This window comes from Musa acuminata, chromosome BXJ2-4 (genome assembly GCF_036884655.1).
Source record: "Musa acuminata AAA Group cultivar baxijiao chromosome BXJ2-4, Cavendish_Baxijiao_AAA, whole genome shotgun sequence".
Classification (NCBI taxonomy): Eukaryota; Viridiplantae; Streptophyta; class Magnoliopsida; order Zingiberales; family Musaceae; genus Musa; species Musa acuminata.
Genome location: NC_088341.1, coordinates 34,168,276 through 34,182,324, shown reverse-complemented (window position 1 = coordinate 34,182,324; position 14,049 = coordinate 34,168,276). Strand labels below are relative to the sequence as shown.

The window sequence follows — 14,049 nt, the reverse complement described above, 5'->3', positions numbered from 1 at the left end:
CACGTTAAGGATACAAAAATTTGCCAATGTGTCCACATGAGTAATCGTTTACGAATTTATAATTATTTATTTATTTTCTAAAGTTCTTATCTTCTTTCTCTGACACAATGAGTATTTGCTGAATTGCTTATAAAACTATCCCCTTCACAAGACGTCCGAGACTTTTCTCTTTTCTCTCTTACGAGTATTTGCTGAATTGCTTATAAAACTATCTTCTTCACGAGGCGTTCGAGACTTATCCATCGCTTACTTTCAAACTTATCGATTTATTCATTTACAAATCCTTTTGGGCCTAAGCAATGTTGCAACTAAGTTGATCTTTTACGGACAAATAATACAATGAAACATCATGATTTAAATAATTTTAACTAAGTCTATGATATTATGAACCCTTAAATTTACCAAAAATATATATATAAACTACTCCAGTGAGTTATTGAACATGCACTTGTATCCGATGAACAACAATAAACACAACAATCAAACGTGGTCAAGCGAACAGTATGTATCATTAACACTAAAATGACACACCATGAAAGACTTTGTCTATATATATCTGCCTCATTTACTCCTGAAGAATAATCTAATATCATGTCATAATGAATAAACAAACAGCAAAAGTTACAAATATTGGTTCCTTTAGCCGCTACCACATTCTTGTACATGCCAAAAGAACATACAAAAAGCGCACCCAAACCATGCAAACTTATAAATATCTAATTAACACAGGTAAGCCCCAATTGGGTCTTATTGTCAAAGTATATGGACCAGCCAAAAAAAGGGAAATTTAAACCTCCTGCTCTACCGGAGAAGGGAGGCTTCATCATCAAGAACTCTGCATCTCCATGCAGCAGAACTAGCGCACATGCATCATCATTTCATGCTGATACAAGTCGAGAGGAACAGTTTGACCTCCCTACCTACACAATGAGATCTATCTGTTCGTCAGAACTTATGCTGAAGCTTCTAGCTGGTGGTGTTCAAGATTCCTGAGAACTATCCTTGCAAATATTTTGGCTTCAACAGGAGCAGTGGCAGCGGCCGCAGCAGCACGAAGCACTCGTGGTGCGCCAGCTTTCTGCATGAGGCCTGCATGGTGCATTGCATGCCGACCTCCAGGAATAGTGAACTGCATTTTGAGTAAACAGCAACAAAGAATCGTTAACATATAGTAAAACATTGTATAACTAGTTGAACTCGACCAGATTTAGAGCCAACTCCAGTGATTCTATTCATAGTTGCACTCAAGAGAACCTTGGATGATGATAAAATATATGCAATAAAATTTTCAGAATATAACTTAAGGCTATTAATTCTAGCTTTCTGGATAAAATATGAACTAGAGAAAATATTTTTATAACCTAAAAATAGTCTGACAATAGGGAAGTCAATGCAGGTTCAGAATGTGAAAGAATGTACAATGGCAGGGAGGAGGGAATTAATGCAAGTTGGCGAATGGTGCACTGAGAGAAGGATTTCAAGGTAAAGAGAGTCTCATTCCTTATTTAACCCAAAATTGTTGACTCAATCACCAGAAACTCCTTCAATTAAGCTAAGAACCAGTAACTCCAAACACAACGAATCTGGGTCATATCTCTAGGAAAACAAAAGGATGAGAATGGCAAGGGAGGCAGGGAAAGAGAAAGGGAAGGGAGCAACCCAACAACATGGGTCATTTCACAGATTGATAGACAATGCTTGTACATTACCTGAAGAAGAGCAAAAGCAGCACACGCTCGAAGAACGGATGAAGGATTTCGAAGCATGGCAATGTATCTCCCTATCTCAGCAGCACTGTAAGAAAATATAATTATAAATGCACGTAAATACAATTTTTTTTATTTGTGCTAACTTCAAAGAAAAAAGTAAAGCATACAAAGGGTCAACACACCTTAAGAAGACAGGGAAAAAAAGATGCAAAAATTTCAAGAATTTACAAGCAGATCCTACTAACACCTTTAATTTCTGAAACAAGTTAATCAAAAATTTGAGATTCCTTCCATCAATAGACTTTGCGGATCACACAAGCCATACAACGTACAAAATGTTTTAGATCTTACTATTTCTCTAGCCAGTTTAAGCATGCCAAATTGCTACAAAGACCTAGCTTGGGTTACAGTTTAGTCAAATATTTTAGGTTCAAACAAGCTAGAGCAACTGTAGTTCGTGTTGACATATAAAGTTCACCTTAAACAAAATTGGGTACAAGGGTCAGCTAACATAATGTGCTTATGCAGTTATTGCCAACACCAGCAGTGTTGGTCATTCAACAGAACATACTGCCGTGATGTTCCTGCCAACAGTAGGCATGGGGTAGGGTATTGGTGGCACTAAAAGAGGGAAACCTTTCAACCTTGAAGCCTTTCACTGGCAAAGACATCTTCATTTCCAATGATCTCTTCTCTCCTCTATCTTCTCCTACAACGTTGAGAAGCAATGCAGTACGGCCTCAGGAATCCAGATATACCACAGTAGCGACATGAAGAAAGAGAGAGATGGAAAGTTAGTGACATTAAGGCAGGCAAATTCTAACCCTCCTATAAAGTACATAGACTAAATCACCAAACTCGGTAAAAAGCAAGCTAGGGTAGAGGCTCAAATCAATAGTAGTGCACCGGTAATTATATAAATGCCTAATGCGTATTGATGATCCATTTTTCAGGTATCAGCAAACTCTCAGCACAGAACATTAAAGCTGAAGTGGCCATAGTGCTTATAGTAAAAGGAAAAGATTTATAACTTCAGAACCAGCAGATTTCACAATTGTCAAACCAGTGTCAGATTTTTGGCCATCCTATTCTGAAATTTTTTATTAGTATTTAGTAACAAGAAGAAACAAATACAAACCTGCATCTCAAATGTCCTGCTTCTTGTATGCGAGCTGCATCTGCTACCTGTGCCAAGGCTGCAGGAGCTGAGGATGCAGCAGCCATCGAGAAAACATGTGGATCTGAAAACGTCAGCACGAAGGCTTCTATATGCTTCAATGCCATCCTTCTAGCACCATCAAAATTAACGCTCTTCGAACAACCTTCTAATGAAGAGCCAACAAGTGCAACTTCATCCATTCTGTGAGCACAACTAAAGTTCAAAAAATTTAGACAAGAACATGTACATTAAGAAAAAAATCAACAGGGCAAAGATAGAAATCATTGTTGCACCACAAGATGAAATACATCAGTTGATCACCAAAGAATCCAACAGCAACAAGAAGAAAGGTTTTTCCTTTTATTCATTTTCACACCACACCACTCTACCCACCCACTTAAACACACACACACACACACACAAAAAGACCCTTGACGCGCTCATATCTGAAACTGCTTAAGGGTTATAAACCATCCTTCCATTCCAGCAATTGTGTACATACATAGGAAATAGATGATTGTGCATCACTCATGAGAATAACACAGATGCAAAATGCTTTAGCAATTTCAGATGTGATGATATATATCAAAAAGTTATGCCCTGAGAAATCATATGTTCTCCTCTGAGAAAGGTTCTGCAGATATTTTGTAACCCTCACACTTTTACATGCATAATTTTATAATTTTCTTATGCACAGGACGAAAGTGATCATCTATTCCCATCAATTTTTAGAGAAAGAATCTGAATTGTCCTCAATGTCCTCATTGGATGAGATCCTTCCAGTAGGCCTTTGTCTTGACCGAAGCAGCAAGATGCATCTAAGTGGCAAATGGCATTGCAGCTGGTTAAAAAGATGTAAAACCTCTGCACCTTTTATTTGGTGGTTTGTCCAAGTTATCCAAGCTCAACCTTGGTTTTAAAAAAAAAATTCTGGTTCTGAAATATTTTCAATTTTGGCCATGTTTTTTGAAGTCAGATTCCACATAACAACAACATTAAACAATGACCAAAATGTCAATCTTTCCATCCCATCATTTCACTGAAAGTCTCAAATTAGGATAAAAAAGGGCCAGGTACATGGAGAACAAATAATTCGTTAAGATGATTTTGCGAAACCACATGTTATACAGACACGAGAGCTATTGAAATATTAGTAGCCATTACGTTAGATTTTAGTGTCAAACTGTCAATCTCACATCAGAAAAATCTTTTAGAACAATAGTGTATCTCCAACTAAGAAAACATGTAGCATGATATGGCAACACCTTCCTAATGGCAGGTCATCACCCTAAAGTGGTGGCAGCCTCATGCATTGGGCTGCCATTTTTTGTCACCCTAAAGTGATTTGTTTCCCGAGTGAGAATACTCTTCTCCCTTTCAACCATCACTTAACTTAATAATATACTCAATGGGGTTTAAAAAGCAAATGCTTGTTCAAGATATAATCATACATGAACTCCAGCATACAGCTGGATAACATGGCCGCTTGTATGGTTTAACATATATGACTTTACCTTTACATGGTTCCACACCGTGACCTAAAAATAATCTTTTGATAATAAATTCTTCACACACACACACACACATATAATAGACAAGTCATGATGAATAGAAATTTCTCATATTTAATAACATTGTTTTCAACTCAATTTATCATATTTTCAAAGTCTAAAATAGTATATATATGCTTATCAATATGAATACATATATAGAGTAAACATATTGAAATATACTTGCATGAAAACAAATTGCGATAATCTGAACTCCAAAAAACTAAGCAACAAAACAAAATCCTTTAATGTGTGTTCCGTCGTTGTTAAATTAAAAACTTTTAACAACTATATAAATACCTAAAATCAACATGAGTGACTTAATCTCTAACATGCATCATACATTAGCAAGAGGAAATATTTAATTTAGTACCTTCCATCAAACATATAAGCAAGTGCCAATGCAGCCATAAAACGGGCCATTTTTGATCCAGATGATGAACAAAGATGTACAAGGGCTGGAACTCCCCCTTCTTCAATTATTCGGAGAGCATTACCAGTATTGAAGGCAAGATTCCAGAGAGCTCCAGCAGCAGTCTCATGGACATCCTGTAGAAGAAGAAAGTATGAAGTAATCAGACAAAACAATTATTTGATTCTTGATAATGCTAAGTGCCACAATTTTTGAAAAGTTAAATAAGTTTCAATAGTAAGTTCAATGGGATCATTTCAATGACAAGAGATACAAGACATGAAACATGATTCCTTTGCTGTCAATTCTTTTGACAAAATCTTGTAGGAACACCATTACTCAATGATGCTCTTCAATTTACATTTTAACATTGAGGAAATTCATAGAACATCTGATAAGGACCAGACTTATTTGAGATTTAGTCACCATTAACTGGAAATACACAGTCAAACACAGTAGTAGAGGTACAATTTACCTATATATCTCTGAAACTAATATGCATCATATATAAGCAGGTTCTAGTGTGTACACACGTTATGCACTTTTAAGTACACAAGCAACAACATGTGCAGCATATCATTCCAATTCAATACTGTGGCCAACTCATTTTAATTTTTTTAGTTAAAAAGAGCTTTTTTCCAAATGATAGACCAAAGTACTATATAAATTGAAATACAATCTACTATTGATAGTGTTAAGTGTTAACTTCTACAAAGATGCATTGAGATTTAGAGATGGATTTCTCAACTTAAATATCATCAATTACTTATAAAGGCATGAAGTGGTGGCTTGAGGCAACAGACTAAAGACTCAAAGTCTAGAACAGCTACAACCCCATATAAGATTCCCAATCCCAAATACAATTATTTTTAAGTAAACTTAACTTATTCCAATTAGACAACTTTGGATCAAATTTACCAAAATATTTATTTTCATGTATACTTCAAACTTTCATAAATACGAGAGTCTAATATTAAAAAATAGCTACAAGAAAAATTAATTGCATCTATTTGGAATCCCCTACTTTGCCATCACTATGAGGTAAAGAAGTTTCATGTACATCAAATAAATGTTGCAACAACAATATCCAGCAAACTTGAAGCATATCACAACTTACTTCGGCATCTGAGCGTGCCAATGCAATTAATGGTGCAACACCACCTTCTCGTCCAATTGCAATGCTAGGTACCACAAAGAATTCCATTAATAGGAAAAAAAACAAAGAAAGCATAAACTTTGAAAAACAGAGGAAACAATTGAAATTATATTGTCCTGAAGTGAATAATTTCAGAAACTATCTGAAGTGAATAATTTCAGAATAGATAAATCATAGCTTAGTCTTTTATCAAATGACTGTGCCTCAAGCCCAACCTTGGCCCACATTATACAGGTCCATGCTCTGTTTCGGATAAGGTCAGAACTTTTGAGGCATATCACAAATTAAATGCAAATTATAAAAAGAAAAGGTTAACACCTTTAGATGAGCAAAAACAAAAGAAATTCTATGAAAAAATTATTGCGACACTACAAGAAATAATAGATGTAAATATAAGTAGTTTTTCACAAGACCACAAAACCTCCCTTTCCCAAAACCACTTGCAGATTTATTCATGGTTATGGAAGTAAATCATAACCTTCTTATGCCTCAGTTGCGTCCCATAAGCAGCAGCAATTGTGCCCCTGCCATGCTGCAGATATAACGAGTGCATACGCGGTACCACAGTTTAAAACTGGCAGGACAGTGTTTACCTGTCCAATCAGGAACAGGCACTTGGCTGGTACCACAGTTCAAAAAATCACTCAGTACAATGCAGAACTGTCTTTTTGAACTTTTTAATATATCCAGCCTGCTGTAGACAGCTGTCTTGGCTGTTTACAACAGGCCTCCCCACACCTAAGCCTCCTCTCTCCTCCTCTCGACCTCTTCCTCCTTCCCTCTTTTTTATCTCATTCTCTTTGGTCTATACCAACCAGTACACCAGAAGTGTACTGGTCTGGCCAAGGATTAATATAGGTTCAGTATTGAGGCTTTAAACCATGCAAGGTACAAACATGGCAAAAGAAAATTCATGGTACATATGGCAGCACACCATATCAAAAGCAAAGGTGTCATTTATACCACAGAAAATTGAGCACCCAAAAGTGGGCTTTGACTGGAAATCGGGGTATTTTGATGTTTGGTACATGAACATCATTTAGTTTTACAGAAAGTGAGTGGCCAGAAATGGACTTCCGCTGGAACTTTTGGCATTTTGGCATTTAATACTTGTGTATCAGAACCCAAAAAGTGGATTCTCAAAATTGTACACTTCTAGAGACTCAGACTTCAACATTTAGGAATTCAACAAAAAGTTGAGAGGTGCATTGAATGCACTATCATGGCTTAATGAGTCCATCTCAAGGTCATACAAATTGTGTTGCCTCATGCAAATATAAAAACCCCAAGTATTTTTTGATCCAGTGCAACCTAAAGGAACAACAGATAGTCAAACTTAAGAAAATTAAACAAAAATCATAAACAAAAAAATTTAGTCCAGCAAAAGTAACGTCAACTTAACCTGTATACTGCTTATGCACCAACAAGAACCTGCACTCAATCTTAATGTAGTCTTGACCATGGGACAAGCACACATGCATGAACTCAGGCAACTTAACTTGTGAACCAATTTTAGATCAGGAAAGCAAAGTAAAACACAGTGACATAGGGTGCTTAAATCCTTAAGATTGGACACTATTGTACAAGAAATATTCTAAACTGAGAACATTCATTCTCCTCTAAATTGCAAACTCGATGGAAAAGCTAACAAGAAAAAGATTCATCTCATATTCAAGTTCCCTTGTATGAGACCTGGAGGAGTTCCCTTCTATCCAAGAATCAAAGATAAAAACCATCAGTAAGCACCTTGCTGATGTTGCTACACTTTAATCCTGATATTTTAGAAAATTCACACTCACTCATGACATAGTTCACATAATTACAAGATACCACAGAACATATGACCATGCTTTAAACCAATTTAGGGATTTTGCTCCCCACTCCAAAGCACAAAAAAAAGTGCTCTCATCCAGCTTAAGCATAATTCAGACCGAAAATTATAATTGATCTCTGAAAGACTGAAATTACCTCCAGCTTAACATGTTAGAAGCATGGTAGTTTTAGGCTTTTAGCAATCTCCTTCCAAATAAGTGCAAGTTGTACAAATCAAAATCTTCTCTTTAAGATTAAACCTAGCACAGCACCACTATGATATTATATAGGTATGAAAAGCTTAAATACTAATTTTAGGTATTAAACATCATCTCAAGCCATTATTAGCTATTATGAAGGAGTAACTAGTCTCATATGTTATTGACTTCATTACAGAACAGGAGCTGCAAGTACCAAATCACATATCAGCATGTCCATGAAACAGAAGTCATGTCACAAGCATCTTAACTAGAAGAATAGTAACAATAACAACAACAATGATCTTTACCTATTAGCTTCTGAGACTGACAAACCCCATAACGCCCCCGCAGCCCTTTCCTGAAGTCCTTGAGAAGCATTTGCACATGCATGTGCAAGAGCCACCTGAACAATTGAATGTAGAAAGAAAATTAACTAGCAATGTGAAATTTCATTTACTTGAACAACAAAATACAGAAAATCCAAACATGGAACATTAAAGTATAAGAGTTGCTGATAATAATTAAATCATCAAAAACACTGGGGAGAATTTAAACTCTTAAACTTAAAACCACTAAGAAAACCCATGGTTTTAGTAATCTGTACAGATAATTTGATGAGTAAATAGAAATGACCAGCATAATATACATCACACTGTGTCCATTGATTGAAGATTATCTACCAATAAATCTAGAGAACAAAGGAAGACGGATACTAGAGATGAAATTCTCTTGTAAACGATGTATGCAATTAGTAAAGTGCAACTAATCCACAAGATCAAAAAGCTTTACCAAGAATCGTAGGTCTTACTAATTACAGGAACAAGGATTATCATGCCAGTCAACACATGTAGGCCGCCAGAAAGATACCGGAACCTACCATGTCAACCCATGTCAAAGGTGTGAACATATTGATTGCTATGCAGATTTTGGCCCCATGCAGCCAACATATGGGTCTATTAACTAGCACAGTGCGATTCCATTCCATGCCAAAAAGGTATTGCCACAAATAATTTCCATGAAACAAAAATCCTCAGACGAGAAAAGAATTAAGCGCAAGCAAATATTGTCGGTGATATATTGCACAATGACTAGCATGGAAGAGTAACCAAGCTGATTTTTCTTTATCCACTGCAATCTGCCAACACTATTACCATTTTTTGTTCCAATGACACTACTTGTAACTCTGCAGAAACCAAAGGTTTAGCTTCTGAACAACTGTATCCTAAACATTTGCTTTCTGTAGCATAGTGTTGTTCTAGAAAGGCATGAGCCTTATATAACAGGCACATTATGTTGAGCACCCTGGATCATCATGACATCACATATAGGATGTTTAGCTGTAAGAAATGGGTTTGTTGCCTATATTTTTGTCGCTACAGCCTGAAAAGAACATGCAAGGACTGCAACATCCCAGCTTTTGAAAGACAAATCATCGACGAATTAAACAGTTCATCCAACCAAACTTAAAAAGGCATAGAAGCTAAAACGTAAAATTCGACTCTTCGACATGATGTAAGTGTCAATCCAGCAAATAACACCATCATCACTGACAAACATGTCAAAGAAAAAAAGGGAAAAAAGGTTTCAATCAAAAGATATAGTTGGATCTGTGAAATTCTATTAAAAAAAGAGAAACATATAGGCAGAAAGAAATATTGTATATGTAAAATGAATTGAGTAGATGATAAAAAAAATACCAATGCCTCAACTCCACCAGCTAAAGCAATTGCTTCTCGGTTTCGATCATCAAAAGATAAGTTCCATAAAGCACCAGCAGCTTCTTGCCTGGTCAATTTGTAAAAACAAAAATATCACAGGTTAACTACTTCCATAACAAGCATGACCAATACTGAAAAGAAAAGTTAGTATTACCGAAAGCCAATTAAACAAACAAAGATAATCATGTAATAATAGAAGCAACTCTACAAGTTGCTTTTCACATTAGAAAAAAAAATCTTAGCATCCAAAAGAATAGGAAGAAAAACAAATTTTATCTTGAATACATGATAGCAAATAAAGGCATCCATGCACATGCATCATGATTAAAACTCCACAAAATAAATAAATGTAATAATATTGCAAAGAATGACAATTTATGAAGATTTTCTGAGAACAAATTTCAAAAGAACAATCACCTTACACCTTCATTTTGAGAATAAGTTAGTTGCACAAGTGCTTCAAGTGCACCTGCCTCTTGACCAACAGCAGCATTATTACTATTGCTGTCACCATGAGCTGCCAAATTGGCTAATGCTCGAGCAGCCTGAGATAAGAACAGTTGAGTAAATAAACCTTGAAACATGAAAAAGAAAAAAACTTTGTGAGGAAATAATATGACCAAAAACAAAACTGATGTCCAGATGTTTAAAAGGTGTCCAAAAAGATGTCTACTTTGAAGATCATAATAAATATTGATATCCATCGGTGTATGTCATAAGATGTCTATACCAAGTATATCGATGTATATCCTAAGATGTCTACTTTCAAGATCATAAGTATATTGATGTATAAGATGACAACTTAAAGCACATAAGTATATTGATATCAATGAGAATGTATAAGAACCACCTTCAACAAACAACCACCACCATACTTTTTTTCCTTTTTCCCTCTTCTAACATAGGCAAAAAACAAAATGTACCATAAGTAATAAAAGGAAAACAATAGTCTTGAACTTGATGTTGTTGCCAATGATACCAAGTCTAATGCACAGCATAGGAGATGAAGACTAAATACAAAACAGTATGCTGACTTGCATGTTACATAGACAAGATAAACAAAATCATTTGTAGTATTGTACCAGAAAAATTAAAACCAACAAATCTTGATGCTTTAAAATATCTTAAAGCCATAGGCAATATATCATCAAATTCATGCTCCAAGTATAACAGGCAAAGTAATAAAGAATCGGAAACCAAAACTATAAGAAATTCAGACCTGTTCTTGCACGCCCTCGACCTTGCATAACCTTGCAAGTGTCACAAGTGCATGGACACCACCAGCCATTGCAATCTCCACACTGCACTTGTCATCGGCAGCCAGATTTGCAAGAGCACCAGCAGCTCGTTCCTGTTTAAGAATAAAACAAGCGCGTTAATAAATTTTCTTTTATTCTGCATGTACTGATTTTTAATCAAATAAGATGCATACAAGAACTCCATCTACTCCAGATGTCCATTTGAAAATAAGGTTCACCAGAGCTTTCACCCCACCAGCCTCAGCAATGGCAGCCTAAAACCACAACCAACAATGTCACTGAAAATTACAACCAAGTCAGGTCACATATATCCAATGGAAGGCACACCTTATGCTCTTCTCCCACAGAAAGGTTCCAAAGCCCTCCAGCAGCTTCTTCAGCAACCAACCTGTTTGAGGACCTTGCAAGGTTAGCAAGAATACCAATTCCCCCTTCATCAGCAACCGCTTTTGCAACTTTGGAATTCACTGACAAGTTTGCAATGGCCTGCACATTCAAGGTATCTTAAGATAAACCCAACCAAATCAAGCCACAAACATATCAGCTCAAAGTTCAACCTTGGCAGCTTCAGACTGTACACCCTCCCGACAAGATCTCGCGAGTTCCAAAAGCAAAGGTATTCCACCATTTCGCATTACCGCTTCTGCCCTTGCTGGTTCCACTGTTGCATTCTCATCATCAGTCACTACAAAGGTCGCCAGCCCAGTCGCTGCTCTCTCCTGTACATCCTCCTGTGGACTTCTTACTAAGCTTAGCAATAAAGCAGCCCCTTGTCTCAACCAAAACTCATCCATTCCGTGTGGATTACTCTCTGCTATACGAAGAAGCGAGTGCGAGAGTATCCACTCTAGCCAGTTCATGATATCACTCAGGATCTTATCCTCATTCTGCAAGCTTCTCCATTCCTCAAAAATCGTCTGCTCCTTTACAACAGATCCCCTGAACAAAGAAGCAATCCCTTTGAAAACGTCAGTGAATTGGGCAAAGAGCAGCTTCCCCTTAGTGTTGCTGAATGCTGTAGGACTATGGCTCCCTTCCTCCTCGAGTGCCGCACAGTTGAGAGCGCACAGTACCTTCAAAGTTTTTGCTGTCGACAGAAGCCTCGAGACAGCACTAGCAGAGATATCGGTCCTCGAAACATCCACACCAACCAAGCTTGGGAGGTTGCTCCACGAGAGGGATGCCGTAGCCCACTTCAAATTCCTTGAGCCAGCCACCGACAAGAACTTGAGAGACACCACCTTCTCGAGGGCACCCTCATCCACCATGCTGCAGTCCAAGAATGCAACCTCCGCCAACTGTGGGCAGTGCCTAGCGAGGGCGTTAATGGCGTCCCCGTTGATCTCACGTATACCAGAGAGGCGCAGCCGCCTCAGCCTGGTGCAGCACATGGCGACATGGCGGACCGCATCGCTGGTGATCCTCCCGCAGGGTTCCGGGCCGATCTGGAGACTCTCGAGGGCCTCATGGCGCGCGGCAAGAACGGAGAGGGTGGCGTCGGTGATGTCGCGGCAATAGTCCCCCGCAATCTCCCGGAGACCGCGCGCCTGGAGGTTGATGAGGGCCGAGGCGGAGGAGGACCCGTGGAAGCGGAGCCGGCGGAGGTGGGCGCACCGCCCCGCGAGGGCGGCCGCAGTGTCAAGATCGCAGCGATGGGCGCGGAGGTCCAGCGACGTCCAGAGGCTGGGGGAGGAGCCGAGGAGGCGCCAGGCCCGGCAGGTGGACGCGAGGCAGGCACGATCGCCGTAATTGAGGCGGGAAAAGATCTGGACCACCGTGTCGTCAGGGAGGGCAGTCCAGTCCACGGCCGCCGCAGCGGGCAGCGGGATCTCGCAGTGATCGTAGGCCTCGGGGTAGGGCGGCAGGACGGTGACCTTCTCCTTGTCCCTGGAGTAGGAGCACCGCCGCCGCACCCTCCGGCTCATCGCGAGCGAGGCGGAGGAAGCCCCGCTAGATCGATCAGCTCTCGCGGCACCTCCGTTGGGAATCCCTTGCGTAGGGTTCTTTTGGCCTCGTTCGATCGGAATCGGGACGAGGGTTTGCGAGCGGATCGGTCGGAGGGATTCAAGAAACCGGAGGGGATGGGCTTCCCAATCTCTAATTCATATTGTCATGTCGATTCTTCGAAGAGGTCGGAAGGGTAAGGGGATGGGGGAAGGGTGGGGGGGGGTTTTATGACGAGCAATAGAATTGGGGTGCGGGAGGGGAGGATTAAGACGCATGAGGAATACAGACATACATACGGCCGCCTGAGGCATTGCCGCTGCTGCTGTGTCAAAAGAAAAAAAAATGCACTTTTTATCTTTTTACAAACTCAAAAATATAATGAATTGCATTAACTTTTGGATAACAATATAATTTATAATAATATCTCAATAATAAAGCATGTAAGATGGAAGTGAAATATATATATATATATATATATATATATAATTATATTTAATATATTAGTTAGCTTAGTTGGTTTATACTTTATAAAGAAAAAAAATTAGTTTTCATCAATTATCCTTTGTAAAGAAAAATAATTGATTCTCTTGTAAGATGGAAGATGAAGTTCACAATCAATCATCAAATAAATTCTCATAAATTATCTTACATGAGGATCTTTGTATCATAAAAATAATAATAATTTTGAGTAAGATACAGATATAAAAAAAATGTCTTTTATAACATTCCCTTTATAGATATCAACCAAATGGATCTTATGGTCCATTTAATTTAATTTATGTTTCATTTTGTTCACATAAATGTACAATTAATTACCTCAAGAAAGGGCTAACATAAGTGTACAACAATTGTTTAATACACTACAAGATCAAATCAAATGAGAAAAAGATTAATTGACATCATAGTCAACAAATCCTATTAGCTGATTGAACTGTTATGTTTTGCCTTATCCTTTGACTATCAATCTGTCTTGTATAGGTCTTTGAACCTCTTTCAAATTCATTTTGCCCTTAGACTGGAATTGAAAGAAAGTTTTGTTAGATGATTTCAGTGTAGATTTTTTAAGAATTTATGAGATGTATTTTAGGAGATATTTTGAATAAATCATTATTTTTATAAGTATTCTC

General features: G+C 38.0%; 1 protein-coding gene across 4 annotated transcripts; it reads right to left on the bottom strand.

Annotated features, from left to right (window-relative positions):
• Positions 1-572: 572 nt before the first annotated feature.
• LOC135610457 (protein ARABIDILLO 1-like) lies at positions 573-13,147 on the bottom strand. Of its 4 annotated transcripts, none has more exons than XR_010486135.1 (13): positions 11,533-13,147; positions 11,303-11,461; positions 11,149-11,229; positions 10,936-11,067; positions 10,134-10,261; positions 9,696-9,783; positions 8,307-8,401; positions 5,948-6,011; positions 4,792-4,967; positions 2,848-3,081; positions 2,346-2,418; positions 1,710-1,794; positions 1,012-1,129 (listed from the first exon to the last, which is right to left on the bottom strand). XR_010486135.1 is itself a non-coding variant. In XM_065104980.1 (12 exons), the coding sequence occupies exons 1-12, from the start codon at positions 12,898-12,900 to the stop codon at positions 953-955; spliced, it is 2,787 nt and encodes a 928-aa protein (XP_064961052.1). In that variant the 5' UTR covers positions 12,901-13,146; the 3' UTR covers positions 573-952. The 4 variants fall into 4 exon arrangements, 2 of the variants coding, with proteins under 2 accessions (XP_064961052.1, XP_064961053.1); XR_010486134.1 differs by having other exon boundaries at positions 2,354-2,418; XM_065104980.1 differs by lacking the exon at positions 2,346-2,418 and having other exon boundaries at positions 573-1,129; positions 11,533-13,146.
• Between the last annotated feature and the right edge of the window lie 902 nt (positions 13,148-14,049).